Here is a 24185-nt window from a genome sequence, read left to right as displayed (position 1 = left end):
TATCACTTTTGTATCCTCTGTTCCTAAATATAGTGTCCAATGAATTTATTAACTCTTCCATTCTCATTACGATTCCTTAATGAAAGAGAGCTGCAGTCATTTCCAGTGCCTGAGATTTGCAGTAACTGCCCTAGCCTCCTGTTATGCAAATCTGGTAAAGCCTTTTTTGGCAGCACTAATAGAGCCAGGTAACATTGACAAGAGTAGCACCTCTGGGTCCCTAGGTAGCTCTATCCAAGAGGCCTGTTTTAGATGTCAGAGTACCATGTCCCAAAATGGTTTAATACCAGTGCATACTAATGTGAAGATTAAATTGCTGTTGGTTTTTAATTAGGAAAAAGAAGGTATCCAATGGGAACCAAAGGAAGATGATGAGGATGAAGAAGATGGGGGAGAAGAAGAAGAGGAGGAAGATGACCACATGGAGTTTTGTCGTGTTTGTAAAGATGGGGGTGAACTTCTGTGCTGTGACACTTGTCCCTCTTCTTATCATTTGCACTGTCTTAACCCACCTTTGCCTGAAATACCAAATGGTGAATGGCTGTGCCCTCGTTGTACGGTAAGAACTTGTGAACTTGATTGCGGATAAAGTCTGATTTTTCATTTTTCTGACATTGGTAAAAAAAAAAGCAAAATAACAGCAAATATAATGCTTTTGTGTAGCAGAGTATGATAGCTTCTTTGCATTTTTCTAAACATAGCATGTGCTCTACCCTATAATATGTAGGGAGAATGTAAGTGGAGAATGTAGAGTGGCTAGTAAAAGCCCCAGTATATGACAGACCCTGCAACTTTAAGGGGTCTATTTATGAAGCCTCAATTTTTTATGGTTGCGTTTTTAAGGGGGAAAACTTGAATTTTTAGAGGAAAAAAAACTTGAATTTTTTAAATTTATTATGCTTGATTGATTGAAATTATTTTACTGTGTGTAGCAAAACAATATAAAAAAAGTATCTGTAGAAATATGCTTAAATCTGAGGGATGTAAGCTGTAAAGTTGAAGAGCCTTAAGCTGATATTAAGTTGTGCCATAACATAAAATAGGGGCACATTACAGAAGGGGCACATTACAGTGGCTTTGGTTTTATCTGTACAATGAAGAGTTCTCAGACTTTGATGAGAGAGAAGCAGAATGCTGGTAGTACTGAGAGCTATATCAAAAGATGTGGACTGGATGAACTGGAGGCAATTGTTGTGCTTAGAAATTATTGTCAGTTAAAAGGGAAAGTTCACCTTCATATTAACTATTAGCATGTTATAGAATTTTTAGTGGAAAAAAATACTTGAATTTTTCAAGATTTATTGTGCCCCGAGGATGGAAAAAGTCAGAATCCAAAAATACTCCATTTTAGAACTGCTGAGGTTGTATATAAGTTATTTAAAAAAAAGTCTAAAAAAACGAGCGATTTTGGGAAAAAATCCAAAAAAGTCGTACAATTTGGATTTTATCGAGTTTTTAACGATCCGATTTGCTTTTTTGATAATAAATAAGGTCCAATTGTAGATTCTACATTGGTCTGACTTTTTTTAATTTAAATACTCTCTGAATTTTGATAAATAAGGCGTTTAATGTTTCAATACAGCTTATTTACATGAATAAAAATGATTCATTCAAAGATGGAACCATACACATCTTTTATATCTGGGTTTTATTTGTTTATTCTGTTTTTGCTAAAATATACATATGGTTCATGTTGAACTGAATGTTAATCAAATAAACTTATTTTCATGGATAAATGCAAGGACATTGTGAAGGGCACTACTTATTATAACTACTACTAATATAAATATAGATAAAATGTTCAGTGAGAAAGAAGGGACAACACAGTGAGATAAGCAGTTAAAAACTAGAAGTGTAGTGGTGAGTGAGGCCAAAATTGTTGGAAATGGAGCAGAATAAAGTTTAGGTTGGTGGAATGGATGTAAGGAAGAACAGGCGGAAGAGATTTTACTGGGAACATGGAGAGAGATTATATTAAGAAGAGAAGGGTAAGTGGAAATTATTGCTGGTTTAAAGGAAAAGAGGTGAGAACAGCTGGAATGAATTTTTTTTAAAAAAATTCAATGAGAAAGCAGTTGATGAGGTTTGTTTGTACTGAGGTTTGTTTGTACTGCACCAAGATTTTCCAGCTGATGAAAGCTACTATCAAGAGAGAAGGATGATTTAAGAGAAAACAAGTGGTCAGCCAGCACCAAAAGCACCTTTTTTGTATTTGATATACATAGCTAATAGTGCTTTTGTATATATGTTGCATAAGTGGATGTTATTTTCATGTATGACAAAGGAGTTGACACATTTATTTACGTTTTATCCTTAGTGTCCACCTTTGATAGGCAAAGTTCAACGAATACTACACTGGTCATGGAGAGAACCTCCCCCTCCATCAAGCTTCCCCTCCGATATAGATCCCCTCATGCCACCTCCAAAGCCTGTCGATGGCATTCCAGAAAGAGAATTCTTTGTCAAATGGGCAGGGCTGTCCTACTGGCACTGCTCCTGGGTTAAGGAATTACAGGTGAGGAAGTTCAATGTGTAAAGAAACCACCATTACAGCATGGGGAATTGAGAGAATATACCCAAATGGCCATGAATAATAAAATATTTTTAAATACATTTCATTTCAGTGTAATATTATATAAATGGATTCTGCTTGTCATGGTTTGACCTGTTTTATTCCACTGATATAAAAATCCTCAAGGTACAAATCTGAGGGTGGGAAGCCAGGGAACATGCCTCCCCTTGTGCATTCAAACATGTATTTCACCTCTGTTTTAAATGTTTTATTGTAATTAATTATCGTTACAGCTAGAATTGTATCATACAGTTATGTTTCGTAATTACCAAAGAAAGAATGACATGGATGACCCACCTCCGTATGACTATGGGTCTGGGGATGAAGACGGCAAAAGTGAAAAACGGAAAAACAAAGATCCGCTGTATGCAAAGATGGAAGAAAAGTTTTACCGATATGGCATAAAAGCAGAATGGATGATGATACATCGAATAATGAATCACAGGTAGGGGGTCACAGAGCCCATAAGGTGTAAAATATATATTACTAGAGCAACACAACTAGGAAGCATTTACTGTATGTACATGGGCTATAATGGGGAAATGTGGAATATTGGCTCAGGTCTGTATTTAACAGATGGACAGGGAAAATATTTTATTTTTGGTATTTTTTAAAAGAGTGAACATTCACTGTATAAACTAGTTACAATATGAAGATTAACAGATATCTTATCCTAAGTGACAGAATCCTGTGTGTTTGATATGCTGTACAAGCCCAGTGGCTGACAGTAACACAGAGTTAGACTTCTATATATAGATATAAATAAAACACACAACTAATAAAATATTAACATTCTAAGAGCAGACTCAAGTCTTATGGATAGAGGTTCAACACATAAAGTGACTTCATAGCTAAGAGATTCTGAAATTGTTGGCAGTGTGTTTAAAGGTAATATGGGCAAATGCATTTTCAAATATAGCAGAAATGTATTTTCAGGATTAAGGCTTCTTTGATTTTTTATGTAAAAACCCATTGGGAATACTATAAGTATATCAGATTTAGGAGAGTTGACATACATTTTTTTTATTGTTAACACCACATCAGTAATAACAGCAACATATATCATATATCTGAGCATATTAGTTTAAATCTAGTTTGAATCTAATTGTGAAGCAGGACCTATCCTTGCGGAAATGCAGCTGCACTGAAAATAAATGTGGCAGGTTTTCCTTAGTATGTGCCATCAAAATCCCCTGCTACAGTAAGTATATGCCCTTGTGAGACTGGGAGCGCAGTTGGTATTTGATCACTGGACTTGGTTATGCACTCATGTAATGAGTTTTCATATAACCATTTGTTATGCTGATTTGTGATTAGAGAGTATCTCATATTAAATTCCATGTGTGCATTATGTATCTGTATCAGCCGAGTAATATAAGAAAATGTTTTTGCTTTTTTTAATTAGGTGCTGTCATTTTAGAGATGTTATACCCATTATCGAAATCAAAGTACCTAGACATCAATTAAGAGCTTGCAGCTCTGTAATTTTATCTGTATCAGTCCATAGTGAGAACATGTAAGAACAAAAGCTGAATGTGACACAGTGTTCAGCAACAGAATGACATTTACCTGACCATTTAGTCTTCAAATGACTGAAAGCTTGCACTTAAAGGGGAACTCCGGCTTCCAAACCAAAATTTGATAAAGAGGCCCACATAACACAAAAACCATTATTTACCCATTACAGTTACCTGTTTCTTCAACTTCAAAAAGTATGAATAAATGCCATTTTCTATAGTGAAATCCAGTTGTTTAACAGTTCTCTATCTGCAACATTTGAAATCCTTACAGGGAAGGAGGAACATAACAATGATGTTACAAATTGTAACAACTTCTCTACAGCTTACAGGCAGCATGCAGGAACTACATAACCCACAATGCATTGCACTGTGGTGTTCTGTTTCTTATTGAAATCATGTGTGCAGGGAATTGTGGGGTTTGGAGGATGCAGGCTAAGGACAGCTGGCTGCTGATACAAAGTAACAGTAGTCAGCCAGCTCAGCAAAGTAGTCAGACAGATCAGCAGGAGAGCAGGTGGCTAGGCTTAGGGAACTGTTCCAAACCATTAAAAAATCATGAAAAGTCTACATATTTTTGAATTGATGTATATTGCAAAGTTGCTTGAAATTATGTTTACTTTTCAAGCAACTTTGCAATATACATCAAAAAAAGCTTAAGTTGTGTTTTTGTGGAGTTTCCCTTTAACATGTAATTAGGAGCTCAGAGCTTGTGCAACACTTTGTCACTCGTTATTCGTCATTTTATACTTCCTAGCCTTTTTATGGATTACCCTTTCCAGTGCTCTATTTCTTAATTGTTTTTTCTCATCTCCCTGTTTCTCTTGGCTACTCCTTGTTTATACCTTCTCTGCTTCCTTCTTCTGTTCAGTACCAAGTCATTCTGCCATTAACCTTCGGAATGTTTCTGGCGTACTGAGCCTTTCTGAAATACCACAACTCTTATTTAGTTGATTTGCAAAAAAGTCTCTGCTTAGCTTACTAAGGCACATAGAAATGTAAACCCTCAAAACAAATGACTGTTGTCACAAATGCATCTTACATTAATTACTTTTTCCTTTGCATTAGCTGGCTTAGTACATAAGGATGGGAGAATGGTACCTTGATTCAAGTGAAAGGGTGATATCACCTTAAGTAGTAATGTTGGCCTAGTTCTGAGGATGGTCTTATCTTGGTAATTCACCAGCCAAGGCTCCTTAATTGGTAGCACTTATATTTTGAAACCCCCCTGACTGATGTTATCGCCACTAGGAAGCCAACTTTCTAGGTCAGTCACTTAAGCTCTACTAATAGTACTAAAATAGTGGTTATTGGAGGGCCCGGAGGAGTAAATTAAGGTCCCAATGTGGGGGAAGGTCCCTACTGGGGGATCTGATTCTTAGTGCCGTGTTTCAAGTTCCAAGAATTGTAATCTCTGAGGTTCGCTGTATTTGATTCGCCCTGTGTGAGCCCTGGTATAGTCCAGGGCTTACACAGTGACATGTTGACATGTTGATCAGATCTAAATGTCAAGTTCTGTTGGGCCACGCTGGTGCTATGAGAATGGTATGTGTGCCCTCCTGCTTGATCTTGATCTCAGGGGAGGATGAATAGGGAGGAATGCGTAGACTAGGTAAAATGTCCATGGGATAACCAGGGCATTGATGAATGCTTCCAGGTCCCTGGTTCTGGCACATTAGACTTGTAATTTGGTAAGATGTTGATATCTAGTCTGCCCCACTTGTTCATTAACATTTGAAATATTTCTGGATGGAGTGCCCACTTTTTTGGATCCATTGTAGCTTGCCTCCCAGTTTAACAGTCCTGGAATGGTCTCTGTCTAACGTAGCAGATGTAATACCTCCCTCCAGGCTTGTTTGCATGTGTTGCTGCAGTGGCGTTGTCTGACTGGATTCTCAACTGTCCTGAAGCACTAGGATACAGCATTCCTGATTGTGCTGATCTCCAATAAAAGGCTTTGTTTGGTGATCTGCAGCACTGGTATTCATTGGGATAAATCATGGTTGTTCCCATTCCACAATTTCAAGAAATTCAATTGCAAGTCTCTCATGTGAACTCTGCCGAATTGCAGAGTGTCTAGTGATAAGTGAGGTTACCATATTGCACCTGAGGAAGGGGTTGTGTCCCCGAAAGCTTGTGTACTCAATAAATCTGCAAATGACTTAAGGCATTGCCTGCTTATTCTGGTGTGCTCCTTCCCACTTTGGACATACATTCGCGTTACCATATAGCCAACAGCTCATGTCCCCTATTGTCGGGTTGCAATTATTATATATTGCAGTTTCGGCAAAGGGTTGCTCAGTGAACCCAGCCACATCTAATGACTTTGCTCTATGAATATCACAGCTTGGCAGTGGCTAGGGTTGGTCTGGGAACTCTTTGTGCCATCGTTCAGTTCAAATCAGTCATGCCATAGGTCAGGACTGCTCAGTGAGTTCTTCCAGTAGTAGTTCCTCTGAACCGATTATTGTATAAGAAGTACATCCAAATAAAATAACATAAAAACGAAATGGATAAAAAGATGGTAGCTATTCTTCTGAAGCTGTCATACCTCCAGTGGCAGGACAAAAGAACTGAAGCGGAGATGGAGCCAGCACTAGATATACAGAGGAGTTGAAAAAGTTTGTCTTGCCTGAAGAAGTGAAGAATAAGAAAACCCCTAACACTTCACTGACAGAAATTTCAGAAGAAGAACACGGAGGTCTTCTAATGTTTCATTGCTTAAAGAGTCTCTGATGTTTCTCTGCTCTGTTCTAAGCAGAACAACATCAGAAGAATTGCCTCTACATTATTGTTTTAACATTTATATATCATAAATAAATGCAGGGGTTTGTGCTGCATATATTTTAATTGAAGCATTAAGCATGAATTAATTTTTGACTATGTTTCTGACTTGGTAGCGGTAGAGTCTAGCTTACAGACCCCGTATACCAACACAAACTGCCACATACTGGTCCATGTTCATTAAAGATTCTTAAAAATAATGTACCATACAGTTGTCTGCAAGTCATATGAGCTTGTGCCCAGTAGTGGAAATGGTTGGTATAGACTCTGCTAGGGGGGGAGATTCTGAATACGTTTTTGCTTTGAGATTTTCTCGTTCTTTTTACTCAGTACAATTATTCATAGACATTTTAATTAAACCTTAAAATAGAAAGCTGCGTGTGCATTTAGTTAAGGCAGGCCTTTAATAAATAATGGAGCTCCATCTATTTTGTACTGTAAGATGCATAGTTTCTCATCATTGCAATTTGCTTTAAGATTTTAATATTAAGTGTATACGATCTGCATAATATAATTGCAGTGCTAGGTTACTGTAACTTTTAGTGGTAATTCTTAATAACAATAAAAGAAAGTTAATTTATGCCTTGTTTTTCTTTGCTGTAGCCGAATAATTTATCATGGCCCATTTAAAGGTATTATAACTGATTGTATGAGATCATTTCATCTCGTAATGCAGCATTTGGCTCGGCTTCCTGCTGGGTACACTCAGTGATTTTCTGAAACGTATTAACCCTAAATTTAATAAACTTCTGTTTGGTATATCTTAAGGGGGTTATTTATACATTGCTTATGCAACAGCACTTTTTTGTGAGCGACCCTGAACTATAGTAACACATTTTGCTATCCATAAATTTGTTGTTATGACATAAACTGGTAGTTTACCATTTAAAGGATCTTTATAGATGAGGGGCCTGTTGTTTAATAGTATATACTGCAATGGACCTTTAAAACCTCAATTCCAATAAAGTCTCAATTTTACTGACTGGTACAACCAAGAACAATGTATAGGTACCTATTTTGTGTTGTTCGGACATTCAAAAAATGAAAGCCTCCCAATGGCAAAATCTTATTATGGTATGTTACAACTTTCCTTATATGATTGCCTGAAAAGGATTTTTGTCTAATTTATCTTTTAATGTAAAGGCACGCAAATTATATTTCTGCCCAGATGATTTCTAGGTGAAAACTCTTGAAATACCTTTGCATTGACAATAATATTAATTTCTCTGACTCCTGTGCCGCAGTTGATTATCACAGGTTATCGAGCAATTCAGAGCAGTAATCACCTGATGTGCATAAACTGCAGAGTTACTTTACTTTCCATTACTGTCAGTGCAAAAAAGGTAGTTTTCAGTATTTTGCCTGAGCTAGAAGAGCAGTGGCATAACTAGAGTGCGCCGGGCCCCCCTGCAAAAAAATCTTCAGAGGGGCCCAATGCACTCCTACTCCCATCCTCCCACCCACTTCCCGTCCCACCTCCGCCTGCCCAGGCTCTGCCCACTCCCTCGCCCCACCCACTCAGTGCCAACTGGGGTCCCCCTTTCCTCTTCGCAGGTAAGAGAGTGACTGGGGAGGAGGGTATTTTCTTATTAGCTATAGAGGAAGCAGACCTTTATAGTTATGCCACTGTAGAAGAGTTCCAAAGTGGATCACCTCTTGCAGTCTATTGCCATTCAAATGAACAATACAATTGTAGCCTCACAGATACATGTTGTTTTTGGCTACCAAGGTCAGTGACCCCCATTTAAAAGGTATAAAAAAAACTGACTGAAAAGTTGCTAATAGGACATCATATGACATACTTAAAGTTAAGTTTAAGGTGAACTAACTCTTTAAATACGAGTTTCTTTTTTTAAGTTTTATTACAGGGAAGCTTGAACTTAAAATACAAAACCCACAGGCTGAAGTATTCCATAAAAGGGTCCATGAAAGGGACCATGAACGGTTCCATGAAAGGGTCCTTAGAGGGACAGTTTTATTCCCTTAGGGCTCCAGTAGTGGTGTTTATTGGGTTGTGAAATGACTCTGCAGAGACTGTTTATATCTAGTGTATTTTATATGTAATATGTTTATTGTTTTGCCTCATTATTCCTAAAGACAGGTGAAGTGTGAAAGTCTGGGTTTCCTGACACCACAGCATTATGTTTGAGAACTATAAGTCATTTATTATTGAACTATCATGTTTTATAATATGCTGATATATATGGTACTTAAATTAGAGCTGTAACTGTATATACAGTATGGGGCCCATTTACTAAGGGTTGAAGTGAATTTGAAGTGAAATTTCGAATTCAAAAACTTCGAATTTCAAAGTAATTGTTGGGTACTTAATAGGCCAAAATTCAATTTGAATTGAAAAAACTTCGAATATTCGACCATTCGAAAATCGAAGTACTGTCTCTTTAAAAAACTTTGACTTCTACACTTCGCCACCTTAAACCTGCCGAAATGCTAGAACCTATAGCCAGTATTTGGCTAAGTTTTTAGAAGTCAAAGTTTTTTTTTTTTTAAATCGTTCGTTCGATTGATTAAATCCTTCGATTCTAACGATTTCTACGTTCGATTGAACGATTTGAATTAGATCGAAAACTGCTAAATTTAATCCAAAAAAAACTTTGACTATCGAATTTTTATATTTCGATGGTGGAATTTCGAAGTTTTACCACTTCGAAATTCGACCCGTAGTAAATGTGCCCATATATGTTATAGGGGTATTTATAAAGTTATGATAACTCAAACTCATTGTTACTTGCTCCTTAGATTTCTCTACAGCTTGACTTACAGTTAAAGACAATCTAGAATGTAATTTGTAAAATTGTACCCAGACACTGCAGTGCAAATGACTGTAATGTAACTAAATCGATTGTTTGTCTGTTTTTGTCTTTATGTACATTTATTTTGTTCAGTTTTGATAAGAAGGGAGACGTTCATTATCTGATCAAGTGGAAGGACCTGCCTTATGATCAGTGCACATGGGAAATCAACAATATAGACATTCCAGATTATGAAAACCAGAAACACTCTTACTGGGACCACAGGTACTGTACTCCTTTGTTGTGCTGAAAAGCCATCTTGTATCATGCCTAAAAAATTGTTGGAAGTGAAAACTATTACTGTGAGGTGTTTATCAGACACCCGATCCTCCTGATCCTGAAGTTATACAGTAACTGTGTCAAGGCTACAGCTACACTGCCGATAATGATAGTGATCATTTTTTAAATTCTTCCACAAACTGAAATGAACCCTCAGATTTTGGAGGACTCTTCGTCATATAAACAACCTGCACAAACATAACATAAATAGATTCTAATATAAATGAGATGATGGCTAACTATGCTGTCACCAATACCAAAGGTTGAAAACAAATGCCTGACAATATGCCGTATGCAGTGTCGGACTGGGATGCCAGGGGCCCACCAGAAAACCTTAGACGGTGGGCCCACTTTCCGAACTATTACTCCTCCTTTCCTCACTCAACATCTTTATTCTTCTAGTCTTTTATCTCTACATGCTATACTCTATTCTTACATTATTAAGCCCCTTAAGAAATAGGGAATAGCCATGAAATGGGCCAAATGGTTAGAAGCAAGAGGCCCACTGACATCTGGGCCCACCGGGAGTTTTCCTGGTATCCCAGTGGGCCAGTCCGACACTGGCCGTATGCACTGTACATCTGTTTATTATTTCATGACATATATTGTATCAATCGTTGGAAAGGTTTGTGTGCAATTATCTGACAGATAAGGTAATCTTGTCTAATTGTAACAAAAAGTAAGTGCTTTTTTTCATATTGCATAATCTGCCTTTAGGGAGTTGATGCTCGGTGAAGATGCAAGACCTCTTAGATTTAAGAAGAACAAAAAGACGAAAGATGAGAATCTGGAAAAACCACCTTTAGCCCCAATAGTTGATGTATGTACTTTTATAAGTTGCAGCAAATAATAATTATACAGACATTGTATATGATGTACTCAGTGCCATATTTACAGTATACAGGTAAAGGATCTGTTATACAGAATGCATGGGATTTGGGAATTTCTGGATAAGGTATCTTTCCTTTCTAAGTCTTCTAAAAAATATTTAAATACTAAATAAACCCAATATTATCGATACAAACCCAAGACAGATTCACAGAGCTTAGTTAGGATCAAGCACAATATACTGTTTTATTATTACAAGAAAAGAAATCATTTTTTTAAATGCAGCTTTCTATATAATCGGTTTCCAGATAAGGGACCTCTTTCCATACCTGTACAACTGATACTCTACTGAATTCTTTTTCACAGTGTGAACTGAATCTTCACAACAAAGAACACAATATTGTATGTGCAGAGATGGGAATGTCCAGGCCCACATTTGCTGTGTATTCTGAACAAAAAGATGTTGAGACTCCTAATTTTAAAACATTTATAACTGTTACATTGTCCCATTCTACAGTTCTAAGCTCCCCCCTGTAAGCTCAAATTGAAGAGGTTTTGGGAGCTGTATTATGTAACAGTTGTACCCCAAAGATTGTCTAACCCTATTCTCTAAACATATAGCAGCATATGTGTTTTTGGACAAACCAGAAAGCAAATTATTTTATATAGTACATAATACTTTGATTAACAAAAGGAACACCAAGAGCCCCAATAGTGTAATATGTATTGGTAAGAGATAATGAAATAAGAGTAGATAACATATACTCACAAACCAGGGTTACCAATAGGCAACCACTGTAAAGGCAGATGGGGAGATTGTCCTGACCCCACTCAGGATTAAGAAGTCGCTCTCTGTAGATAGAAAAAGGGTATCAACCCTCCACCCAGGGTGGACTTAGTATTGTATAAAAAGAACAGAGGCAAAAAATTTAAACGAACTCCAATCAGTACAATGCGTTTCACAGGCTCAGACCCGCTTCTTCAGGCAATGCTGAGTTACAGCATCTGGCAGTAGTATACACACTTAGCGCCTCTAAGCGCTAAGTGTGTATACTACTGCCAGATGCTGTAACTGAAGAAGCGGGTCTGAGCCCGCGAAATGCGTTGTACTGATTGGAGTTCGTTAATAAATTTTGACTGCTTAATTACAGTCGTTTTGTGTCTGCTTGGAGGAGGTAAGTCCACTACTGCCTCCTCTGATTACCAAGTTTTGGTTTTTAAACTCGTTTATATCCTTTTATTCTTTTGGCGCCTCTGTTCTTTTTATACAATAATACTTTGATTGTTCGCTTTTATATATATAAAATGGTTAGCTGTCATGTTAATTACCTTTCTGCTTTTATGAATGTAAATAAAGCAATTACATTATCGTCATTACCTACAAATGGCCATGTGTATTTCTCCATATATTTGCTCTCATCATTTGTAAATGGTTGAAATAATGGCGTTTTCCACAAACTGTCAGTCACAACTTTCTTGTATCTCTCATACAGCCAACTGTAAAGTTTGATAAACAGACTTGGTACATAGATTCTACAGGAGGAACGTTACACCCTTACCAGTTAGAAGGATTGAACTGGTTAAGGTTTTCCTGGGCACAAGGAACCGATACTATTCTTGCAGACGAAATGGGTCTTGGCAAGACTGTCCAGACTATTGTTTTCCTCTACTCCCTTTACAAAGAGGTATGTTATAAGTCACAGATTTCTTATGGGGGGAATGTAATAAAAGGTGCAAAGTTTACTTCTGGTTTAATAAACTATAACAACTATAAATCATGTGGTTATGGGTTGCTTTGGGTTACTGCACCTGGATAAATGTTGTGCCTTTTAATACCTGATTATTAAGAATTTTCAACATCCAGTGTTGTCTATTACATTTTGGATTTGGCTGATTTGAAAATGAGCCATTAACACCAGAATGGTGGAAAGGAGAGTATCTAGTGAGGATACTGTAAGTCTAAGGCAGCTTCGAATGTCCATACATTCAGAGCTCTGAATGCCCATACATGGCCAATGAAAGCTGCTGACAGACAAAGTCGGCAACTTATTGCAAGTGGACAGGGCCTTCCGATGGGTTTCCCTGACCGATATCTGGCTGAAAATCGTGTAGATATTAATCAGACATGTTTTAAAATCGAAATGGATCCTGGACTGCATCGGTTTATATTTTAGTAGGAAAAAAACCTTACTGAATCTAGTCGAGCTGGCCATAGATGTACAGATGCAGTCATGCAAAATGACGTTTCATATGATTTTCGGGGGTGTTTGGCGAGTCCTGACATTTTTCGTGCCATGGCGATCAGTGGTTTAGTCAACTGGACAGGTTAAAAGATTTAGGTTGGCTACTACATGTATTGCTTATCAGACAATATCAATGGGAGATTGTCACTACTGCTTGTTGGACTTAACTTTTGTAATATTGCTGCCTGTCAATTAATGGACACAACATTGTCTGATTTATTTTTCCTCCTTATTTAATCTGAATGGTTAGTAGTAGAACAGACAGAAACAACTGATTGTTCGTTGTGAAAAGTTTAAAATCTGCACGTCTGTGGCCAGTTTTAGGCAAAGCAATTAATATTTATGGACCAAGTAGAAATGTACTTTTAGTCCTTTGAGGCAGCAAATTATTTGTTTTTATTGGTTTGCTTCTATTTTTTGGTTGAACATTTTGGAACCTTATATAGATAGAACCGAGTGTCCCTATTGTTTTGCCCATACAATTTTACCTTGCTGGGTGGTTAGTTCAAAGTCACCCTTTGATTTCTCCATGAAAACTATTGTTTGCGCTTGGAACATTTATTTATCATGATGAAAGGAAGTTATTATGGTACAGAATTGTAATTATCAATATTATACCTGAGTTTCTGAAATATTTACTCTGCACTGGAAAGTCTTATGCTTGTTAATAACAATACCTTGTAAATCAGCTCTTCTGTCTTATAAACAGGGTCATTCCAAAGGTCCATATTTGGTCAGTGCACCATTGTCAACTATCATCAATTGGGAACGGGAATTTGAGATGTGGGCACCGGAATTTTATGTTGTAACATACATTGGTGATAAAGACAGTCGAGCAGTTATAAGAGAAAATGAGTTTTCTTTTGAAGACAATGCCATCAAAAGTGGGAAGAAGGTGTTTCGCATGAAAGTAAGATTTAATATATTATATATACGCAATTGGATTGCATTGCATATCTCATTTCACAATTGTGAGGAATGGTTTGAAACATTTTATTCCACACTAAACCAGTATACAGACTGGGAAATCACTGTAGTCCCATTAATTTACTGCTGATAGTTTCTGCATACAAATATATGTCATCACTCATGAGTCTTCTTTGGCTCATGAACACTTATTGACATCTAGAGGCACAATAATTAAAGGTTGAATTTTGAATTAATGTGAGTTTTTTTAAACTCTATTAAATTCGAATATACATCCCTCAAAATTTGACTCTGAAAAACACTCTAATGTCTGGAAGGCTACTAACATTTCAAAATTGGTCCCTGGATCTCTCCCATTCACTTTTACATGAACTCGGCATGTTCTATGTGGCGAATAGTCGAATTTAAAGGGCCAGAGTATGATAAATCTTGAAATTCGAATTAAAACTCAATTTGAGAGTTTTGACCATTAAAAAAATTTAAAAATTTGAAAATTTGAGTCTTCAATTCGCCCCTTAATAAATCCGCCCCCTAGAGTTCCTCTAGTAATCCGTAAAACAAATGTGGACAGTTCTTGATCATCTGTTTGAAGGCAGAGAATTTGCAGAGGACTATAATGTCACCATACAGAGTACATGACCTATATCAGACATAGCATACATCTCCCGATTGCACCCTCATAAACTCATCAGGGACGATGAGGCCTAATAATAGGTTAAATTTTGTTACATTTGTGGATATTAGTGGATTGATACTTAGGGGCAGATTTATCAAGGGTCGAATTTCAAAGTGGAAAATACTTCGAAATTCGACCATCGAATAGAATCCTCCGACATTCGAAGTCGGAAGATTTTATTCATCGTACTCTGATCATACTTCGAATCGTACGTTTCGAATGATTTTATTGTATGATTTTCCTTTGAATATAAAAAACTTAGAAAATTGCTCTGGAAGGTCCCCATAGGCTAGCAACATAGCACTTCAGCAGGTTTAAATTGGCAAAGTATTGAAGTCGAAGTTTTTTTTAAAGAGACAGTACTTCGATTATCGAATGGTCGAATAGTCAAAAGATTTTTACTTCGAATCGAAGTCGAAGTAAATTCGAAGTCGTAGTATCCTATTCGATGGTCGAAGTATTCAAAAAATTACTTTGAATTCGAATTTTTTAACTTAAAAAATTCCCTCTAATTCACTTCGACCCTTGATAAATCTGCCCCTTAATATACGTATACACCTGTACTTAAAGTAAATATGTATACAGTATTTATATAGTACTATTCTCATAAGATTAATTATCATAGTAGTGTCACTTGTTAGCCCCTTTTTTATAAACACAAACTTCTGAAACATCAAGTGGTGTACATCCACTTATTTATATACTCCATATATACTGTATACTCAATAAATTAGGCTGAAGCTGTCAAACTTAAATGTACAGTAAAATCTTTAGGGTGGAAATAGCACCAGGGTTCCCTTGAGTCAATAAGCGCACTTGCTCACAATTCTTTAGACAGACAGCAAATATTGTGTGTCCATTTTTGTAAATGAGCCCTTGTTTTTCTCTCTCTATAACAAGCTGATTGCCTGTACACACAGTTTTTGGTGGAAATTAGCTATGGTAGGCAGTTAAGAGTAGGATCTGAAACATAATGACAGGTACACCATGTCTTCAGACATAAACTCTTCCAAATATAAAAGTTACTGTAACATAGATCAACAGCATTTTAACAGCACACATTCAAGACTTTCCCCCACTCTGGGGCTCTCACCATTCAGGGTGGCTTCCACACTCTGGAATATTCTGACTTTTTACTAAGCCCCACTTTCTCTAGTTATATATTGTACTTTTATTGAAATGATTTGCTTATTCTGCAATTAAATAAAAATATCATTGCCATGGTTAGTCCTTGAATTAACCCTAAAAATGCACCCAACCACGTTCCCAGGTAATTGCATTGTCTTTTGCCAACTTGCAACCATTCCCATTGTAGTCACTCAGAGAAGAAAATGGCAGTAATTTTAGGTAATTTGTTGCCACGTGTTTTCCTTAAAAAAATAGCATGTCAAATCAAAATGCCGTATATGCTCTTAAACTACATTAGGGCAATGCAGTGGGAATTATCTATATATTTATTTGCCATATACTTCTATGTTCAGACTGATACTTTAATTACCTTGTTATCTGCTCTGTTTATTTCTCTTCATATTTATTTAGAAAGAAGCCCAGATAAAATTTCATGTGCTGCTTACATCTTACGAGCTAATCACAATTGATCATGCTATCTTGGGTTCTATTGAGTGGGCATGCCTTGTAGTGGATGAGGCACACCGGCTGAAAAACAGCCAATCGAAAGTAAGTATTTTTTAAGGTTAGCAAACATTCTTTAGCTACTCTTAGTATGACTTTATGGGTTCTTTATACCATGTAAAATTATGTTAAAGCTTTGTAACATTCACTGATATTGAAAATAAATAAGGCACTTTTGTTTTTTCTTTTGCATGTTTCCAAGTTATTTTGACAGAGATTGGTTTTATGGTTTGTACAAGCAAGATGTTCTGGGTCATTATGAGTATCAGATGTTTTGCAGTTCATTTAAACTCATTTGTGGCTTCTGCCTTTACAATGAGGAAAGGTGTATAAGGTAATGGGATAAAGGAAGGCAAGTTTAGTATAATACTAAGGATTGTTTCCTGTTTTTAATTGTATTAATAACATAAAATGCCTAAAACTGCATGACATTGCTTTTACTCTGAACAACTGCCACATTACTTTCTTTTTCTAAGTTCTTTAGGGTATTAAATAGCTACAAGATTGACTATAAACTGCTGCTAACTGGAACTCCGCTTCAGAATAATTTAGAAGAACTTTTCCATCTTCTCAATTTCCTGACACCTGAACGATTTAAGTAAGTTTTCTTATTTTTCTTATATATTTTTGTGTGTTGTAAATAACTTTGTGTCGTTATTATGTGGCTGGTTAGTAGCGATAGCTGGCCATACACAGGGCACAAATAACTGCCACCATGGCACCTCCAGACCAAGTTAGCAGCTTATTGGATTTTGTATGGTGGAGAATCTATGCATTAATGGGGTTATTCGCCTTTGAGGTAACTTTTAGTATGATGTAGAGCGTGATATTCTAAGCTAATTTACAATTGGTTTACTTTTTTATCATTTACAGTTTTTGAGTTATTTCGCTTTTTATTCAGCAGCTCTTCAATTAGCATTTTTAAGCAATCCAGTAGCTAGGGTCCAAATTACCCTAGCAACCATGCACTGATTTGAATAAGAGACTGAAATATGAATAGGAGAGGGCCTGAATAGAAAGACGATTAATAAAAATTAGCAATAACAATACATTTGTAACCTTACAGAGCCTTTCGATTTTTAGAGGGGTCAGCGACGCCCATTTGAAAGCTGCAAAGAGTCAGAAGAAAAAGGCAAATAACTATAAAACTATAAAAAATAAATAATGAAAGCCAATTGAAAAGTTGCTTAGAATTGGCCATTCTATAACATACTAAAATAGAATAAGGCTAGAAATGCTGTATTTTGTATACTAAACATAAGCATGAACTTACTGCACCACAAAGCCTAATCGAACAAATGAGTTATGCTTTCAAAGTTGGCCACAGGGGGCTGTCATCTTGTAACTTTGTTAAACATCTTTGCCTGACCCTGACCCTGCACATGCTCAGTGTGGTCTGGGCTGCTTAGGGATCGTCATAAACAAAGCTGCTTGAGTTCTGCATGGCTGGTAAGTAAGGCGGGGGCTCCCCCTGCTGTTCATAAGTATGATTGCTCAGCAGTTAGGGACCATCTGACAATTCCTATCCACAGCAGTAAATGAAGGGAGAATTTCACTGCATACAGTCAGGTTTCTTATAAAAATGGTACACATTTTTTAATTAAAGTATATCTAGATAGGTTTCTTTTTCATTAAAGAAAGTAAAAATGGGATTTTATTTTTTTTGCCTTTCCTTGTCCTTTAAAGGTGAACCACCCCTTTAACTTCATACATTCTTCTTTCATTCAGGCTTAAAAATCATGGTACCCAACATGGTATTACAAATAGCAACTAGTTTGAATTTTGCAAATGGAAAAACAAATGTTATGGGCAATGTGCAAAATACCCATTCATATATATTTCATAAAGAGAGATGATAGATAGACAGACAGATATATATAAAGATATATAAAAAGGGAAGTGTATATAACCAGTGTAAAGCAAAGGAATTTTACAGGCTGCAACCTATTTCTACAGAGTGGTTGGCAAGTAATTTTGTTCCTTTGTCTAGGGCTTCAATTGCATATTGCAAAGCCTTGTCAACATTATTAGGCTCAGTTCCTGCCAACTGTGAAATATAAAAAAAAATATGAATAATTCATATATGGGAGGTATAGCATGTTCTTAGAGCAGAATGAGAAAGACGATGAGTCACACAGAATGGATATTGATTATAGATGCTTTGCAAATGCCATTTTGCAAAAATTACTTCAGTACATTTCGTGCAGAAATAGCCCAACTTGTTGGGTCCAGAGAGATTTACAGGGCACCTGTTAGGTAAAAATGTATCCCCAACCAAGGGTGAGGGCTAATGGGAGCCCATATTTCGGTTGGGGATTACAGTAGTTTTTTTTTTTTTAAAAGCCCCCCATCAGAGCTACACTACCCACACCAGGAGGGAGCTCCCGCTGGGAGCAGCCATGTCCGGTCACTCGCATGTGCATAAAGAAAATGTGGCACAAATTGCTCATTGGAATGTGGGCTCTATTAACCCGCACCTTTGGTTGGGGATAACATTGTTACCCAACAGGTGCCCTTTAAAGAGAATGTATATGTACCCTCCTGGCACCCAGACATAGAAAATAAGTCTTTAGTTCTAGACAGGCGTGTTTAATACTATGCATATGCCTAATTATGCAGCATGGTACATCACAATGACATACATTGAAATTAATTTACCAACACAGGACAAATTTGCACCTGGGCAGTAACCCATAGCAACTAATAAGTGATTAACTTTTTTTTTCATCTGCAGACAGAACAATGAAACCAAAGATTGGATTGATAGCCATGAGTTACTGCCCAGTGTTGATAAATGAGGCCCTGTGTATTAAAATTACCTTTGAGATAGGGTTGTTACAGATAAGATATCACTTAAGGCACATTCCCATCTCTCTCTCCTGTAAAGGCTGCATGCCTATGATAATAACCAATAGGGGGTTAACTGAATGCTAAAGCTTACATACATTATACATCTTTTCTGTTTATTTTAGACATTTTCCTGCATTGATATTATTAATATGTTATTAATATATTTTCAGTATATCGTCCTTGCTGTACTCCTTCATTCCTTTAGCCTATTAGAATAGATTGTTATTTTTGAATATTTTTTCTCGGTTTCAAGCAGAACGCTGAACTGATCTTATTTCCATCTCTATCGGGCAATTATAATTTTCTCTGTTTATTTACTGATATTTCAATATCAGGATGTCTTTGAAAGCATTTTACTTCTGTTACATATTACAAAGGGTTACATTTTTATATGGTACTATAAGGGGCAAAACTCTCAAATTTGAAGTTGATTTGAGTTTTGATTTGAATTTCGAGATTTATCATAATCTGGCCCTTTAAGAACTCAAATTTGACTATTTGCCACCTTAAACCTGCCGAATTGCTGTATAAATCAATGGGAGAGGTCCAGAGATTAATATGGTGATGTTTGCAGCTTCCTGACATTCGAGTTGTTTTCGGAGAAAAAATCTCTAAGGTTTTTTAATTCAATTAGAGTTGTTCCAATTGGAATCAAATTCATTTAGAGTTTTCAGGTCGATTACATTTGTCCGAGTTGAGAAAATTCGATTTTATTAATAAATTGCGATTAGTTGAATTTCGAGTTTATGGGTTTTTAAAAAACTAACGTGAATTCGAAATTCTTCCCTTCATAAACGGGCCTCTAAATGTCCCAATACCTGTAATCAAATAAATTTTATATTATAATATATACATTTGGACAGATATATATTTTCAGGTTACAAAAGAAGATGTCTTATACAGTAGCTGAAATAGATTGAATGCAAAATGGAATAAGGAGACTATATGCAGGCAGAGCATTAGACCAAAACATACTGTTCATATAAAGGATTTTAAAACCAGAAAAGTTCTAAAAAGGAAAGGTTTTAGCAGTCTAGTCAAATGTCTGAATCTATAATATTTCTGTCAATCCCTAAGCATCTCACAGTTCATCGTGGAAGTAGTTCTGCAACAGTCAAGGAGCATGAAGATTTTAGTTCTTATGAACTCTCATCTGGGTGGTCACTTTTGGCTATGTGTATATATATATATATATATATATATATATATATATATATATATATATATATATATATATATATATATATATATATATATATATATGTTCTGAAAGTACCTGCACAGAGGTGGGTGCTTGGTCAATCAAGGCATATAATCTTCAAAGTGGACCAGCACACCAAATTTTCAATCAAAGAAAAGTTTATTCAAACATCGTGATGTTTGAATAAACTTTTCTTTGATTGAAAATTTGGTGTGCTGGTCCACTTTGAAGATTTTATATATATATATATATATATATATATATATATATATATATATATATAAATATATATATATATATATATAAATATATATATATATATATATATATATATATATATACACAAAAACACACAGAACATGCAGTAGAAGCTTTTGTATGCTGTGGTGGAGAGGCCTAGGCAACCCGACTGGCAAGCCCGGCCCCGGCGGACAGGAGAGCAATGGAGGGGAGGGGTAGTGACAAGAGAGGGGAGGGTCTCAAGAGGGAAAAAGTAAGACTGAGAGGTGTGGACTAAGGGTAGGCCTAGGCCCTGGCTTATTTAGATCCTTTCTTGCTTAATGAAGCTCTTTATCAGGTTATGATACAGCTTTCCGAACTCTGAGACAATGACTGTAACCTATTTTTTTTAATTAATGCGCTCACAGACTTTTAATATATTATCTCTTCTGAAATGCCGAAGCTCTTGCAGGGAACTTCTCAGCAAACCTGATTTTTTTTGTTTTTTAGTAACCTAGAAGGGTTTTTGGAAGAGTTTGCAGACATCTCCAAGGAAGACCAAATTAAGAAACTTCATGACGTGCTGGGACCCCACATGCTGAGGCGGCTGAAAGCAGATGTCTTTAAGAACATGCCAGCCAAAACAGAATTAATAGTACGAGTGGAGCTTAGCCAAATGCAAAAGTACGTCCATATGAAAACCTGTTGGATAACACCATGTAGTCATTTTCAGTTATCATGCGCTACTGCAAACTCAATGCAGAGTATTCAGATATCACGTTTGTCAAAATAGCTACAATGCAGTAGAACTAAATGAACTGAAGAAAGATCATTGAGTGAGATATATAAGAGTGCATGTGAACTAATTCTAATCCTTACTCTGAATTTATGAGCACAAACACTTCCTTTGCTTTTGCAAAGCGCAAAAAAGGGCCACAATTAGCCTTTTTTTTGTACAGTGTTCTGCTATTCTTGTTTTGCTGCTGATTAGGGATGGGCGAATTTGACCCGTTTCGTTTCTGCAAAAATTCAACACAACGCCATACAAGTCTATGGGCGTCAGTTCCGTGGCGAAACACTGCTGATCTCTTCACTTCTTTTTAAAACACAGAGACCTGTGGCATCCCCCCCCCCCAAAAATACAGGACCGAGTGCATTATTCAGATGTATTGAGGAGGTGCAGTCAATTAAGGAATGCTCCCCCCTGATGCTGCTCTCTGCGCCAAGCACTAGATTGGAATGATATAGAAGCATGGGTCATGTACGGGTGTGTTGAGTTTATTCAAGGTACCCCAGAATTTTTTTAGGGCAGTCAATATCCTTGCTTGATTTGGTTCAGGATTGTTCTGTCAAATATTGCCCAATTCAGACATACTGCCTGGGCACATCCTTTTACTGTTCTATGTTCAGTACCAGTTCGCCAAGATTTTTATAGAAATTTCTTTCTACTGACTTTGATACAGGAAGTATTATAAGTTCATATTAACAAGAAACTTTGAGGCTTTGAATTCGAAAGCAGGTGGAAACCAAGTTTCATTGCTCAACATCATGATGGACCTAAAGAAGTGCTGTAATCACCCTTATCTCTTTCCCGTTGCTGCTGTGGTATGTATAGATATGAGACTTCTTATGCTATTGTGTCATAGATATCGACTTCTATTGCAAGTCTCTATAAGAATATATTGCATAAAACACATTTTTTCACTCTTTTTCATCTAAATAAACCATTTTAATAAAAATATACTTTTTTAGTTGTATGTGCCATTGGAAAATCCTAAATATAAAATTGCAGTTTTAAATACTAAGGTCCGACCTCAGGCTTGTACATTTCACAGTACTCACACACAAACTAAGGGCACACTTACATGCTAGGTTACATCAGCCAATAAATGGACAGAGCACTGTCTTTTTTGTCTTTTCCTTTTTAGTTCTAAGCATTCACATTGATCCAGTTCAACATTTGTTTGCTATCCCGTCTTGTAGGAGGCCCCAGTTTTGCCAAATGGATCATACGATGGAAATTCTTTGGTTAAATCTTCTGGCAAGCTGATGCTTCTACAAAAAATGCTGAAGAAACTAAAGGACGGAGGGCACAGGGTGCTGATTTTTTCTCAGGTCTGGAAAGGCATTTATAGAGTGTTTCAGTTACTGGAAACTGTTAACTTATAGTCACTTTCTGACAAGTGAATAATTAATTTCACAGGTTTTATTTATATATGCGTTTGTCTACATATATATATATATGATCATTTCTGAAACCAAATAAGTAGACAAACTCATATATAAATGAAACCTGTGAACATATATATTTATATATATTTTTAATTTACATATCTAATGATTTCACATTTACACAATTAAAACAATCATTCTGAACACATTTAAAATAACAAATGAATAAAAGAAATGTTAGAATGTTGGCTGTTTTCCTGGACAGCTGTCTTATCTGCTTCTCTGCCAAGGCAAAAAGATGGCTGCCAGTGCAATAGGCAAGATCAGGTTTTCAGGTCACAATGAAACATTCATTATTTTTTTTTTATATTAAAAAAATGTGTTAAATAAACAACATTCACAATTTTCTCTTTTGCAGATGACAAAAATGCTGGACTTACTTGAAGATTTTTTAGAATATGAAGGCTATAAATATGAACGAATAGATGGAGGAATTACAGGAGGGCTACGCCAGGAGGCGATTGACAGATTTAATGGTATAACTGTATTAATTTGAAGAAGCTATGGAATTCATATTTTATGACTGCGCTTTATTAAAACAGCTGATTTGTACAAGATGTTAAAAAGACTTATATTCTTGATTAAAGGCATAGTCTTAATAAAATACTAGTTGCTTTTACATAGGTTATCTAATTCATAACAACAGTAAGTTGTCAGGAGAAAGAAAGAGGCTGATGTTCGTCTGCTTATGAAAGATGTGAGAAAGGTTTCACATTTTTTACCTAAGCAGAAGAACATCAGAGCAGCCTCTTTATTTCTCATGACAACTTCCTTGACTACTTGGTGGTCAGACTGGTTGGAAACTGACCAGCAGATGGCATAGTTGGAACAAAATTCATTCATATTAGCAGTACATGCATCCCATAATATCTTGGAATTATTATTTATTTATTGCCTCATATGCGCCTTTGGGTGACAAAGTATTAAGCCTCCATATCCAGTCATTTTCCCATTGGAGGAGTTTCTGTTAAATATTACCCGATTTACTGGAAACTTCCTCCAAAATATTCCTGTAATTGTTACACGGAATTACATTCAGCCCAATGTCGGTTTTTAGATGTTGGTTTGGTTTTAAAGTAAACATATAGGATATATTTTTTTAAAAAAAAACTAATATTGTAGGCAGTATTGAACAATACATTGTTCTGGTTTTACTTGGGGCTAAAAATTTAATATTTAAAAATGGCCCCTATTATTAGAGCTTCCTATAAATCTGCTACAGTCCCTGTCTTAGGTTTCAAATGAGGGGTGGGCATGTCCCAGCGGACTCTCCAGAAGCACAGTAGAAGGGGGGACAGCCATTCGCAGCCCTGCAGTCACACAAGTAAAGACTTGCTTCAGTCCCCTATGAGGTCAGCCTAGCTGCTGATTGGTTCCTATCCAACAGTGCAGTATGCTGAGTGCTGCTGGAT

General features: G+C 36.4%; 1 protein-coding gene across 7 annotated transcripts in view; it reads left to right on the top strand.

Moving 5' to 3' along the window:
• Positions 1 to 24185, top strand: part of chd5.S (chromodomain helicase DNA binding protein 5 S homeolog) — a 133582-nt gene that overhangs the window by 68326 nt on the left and 41071 nt on the right. For all 7 annotated transcript variants that reach the window (XM_041571481.1, XM_018227958.2, XM_041571479.1 and 4 more), the window contains exons 9-21: positions 335 to 559; positions 2318 to 2515; positions 2806 to 3017; positions 9780 to 9911; positions 10683 to 10785; positions 12287 to 12478; positions 13746 to 13946; positions 16179 to 16316; positions 16748 to 16869; positions 21052 to 21225; positions 22005 to 22146; positions 22525 to 22656; positions 23132 to 23249. In XM_041571481.1, the coding sequence (XP_041427415.1) occupies positions 335 to 559; positions 2318 to 2515; positions 2806 to 3017; positions 9780 to 9911; positions 10683 to 10785; positions 12287 to 12478; positions 13746 to 13946; positions 16179 to 16316; positions 16748 to 16869; positions 21052 to 21225; positions 22005 to 22146; positions 22525 to 22656; positions 23132 to 23249 (2089 nt within the window). The remainder of the gene's footprint in view (positions 1 to 334; positions 560 to 2317; positions 2516 to 2805; positions 3018 to 9779; positions 9912 to 10682; positions 10786 to 12286; positions 12479 to 13745; positions 13947 to 16178; positions 16317 to 16747; positions 16870 to 21051; positions 21226 to 22004; positions 22147 to 22524; positions 22657 to 23131; positions 23250 to 24185) is intronic.

This window comes from Xenopus laevis, chromosome 7S (genome assembly GCF_017654675.1).
Source record: "Xenopus laevis strain J_2021 chromosome 7S, Xenopus_laevis_v10.1, whole genome shotgun sequence".
Classification (NCBI taxonomy): domain Eukaryota; kingdom Metazoa; phylum Chordata; class Amphibia; order Anura; family Pipidae; genus Xenopus; species Xenopus laevis.
Note: the sequence above shows the minus strand (reverse complement) of the source record. Positions and strands in the feature narration are given on the sequence as shown.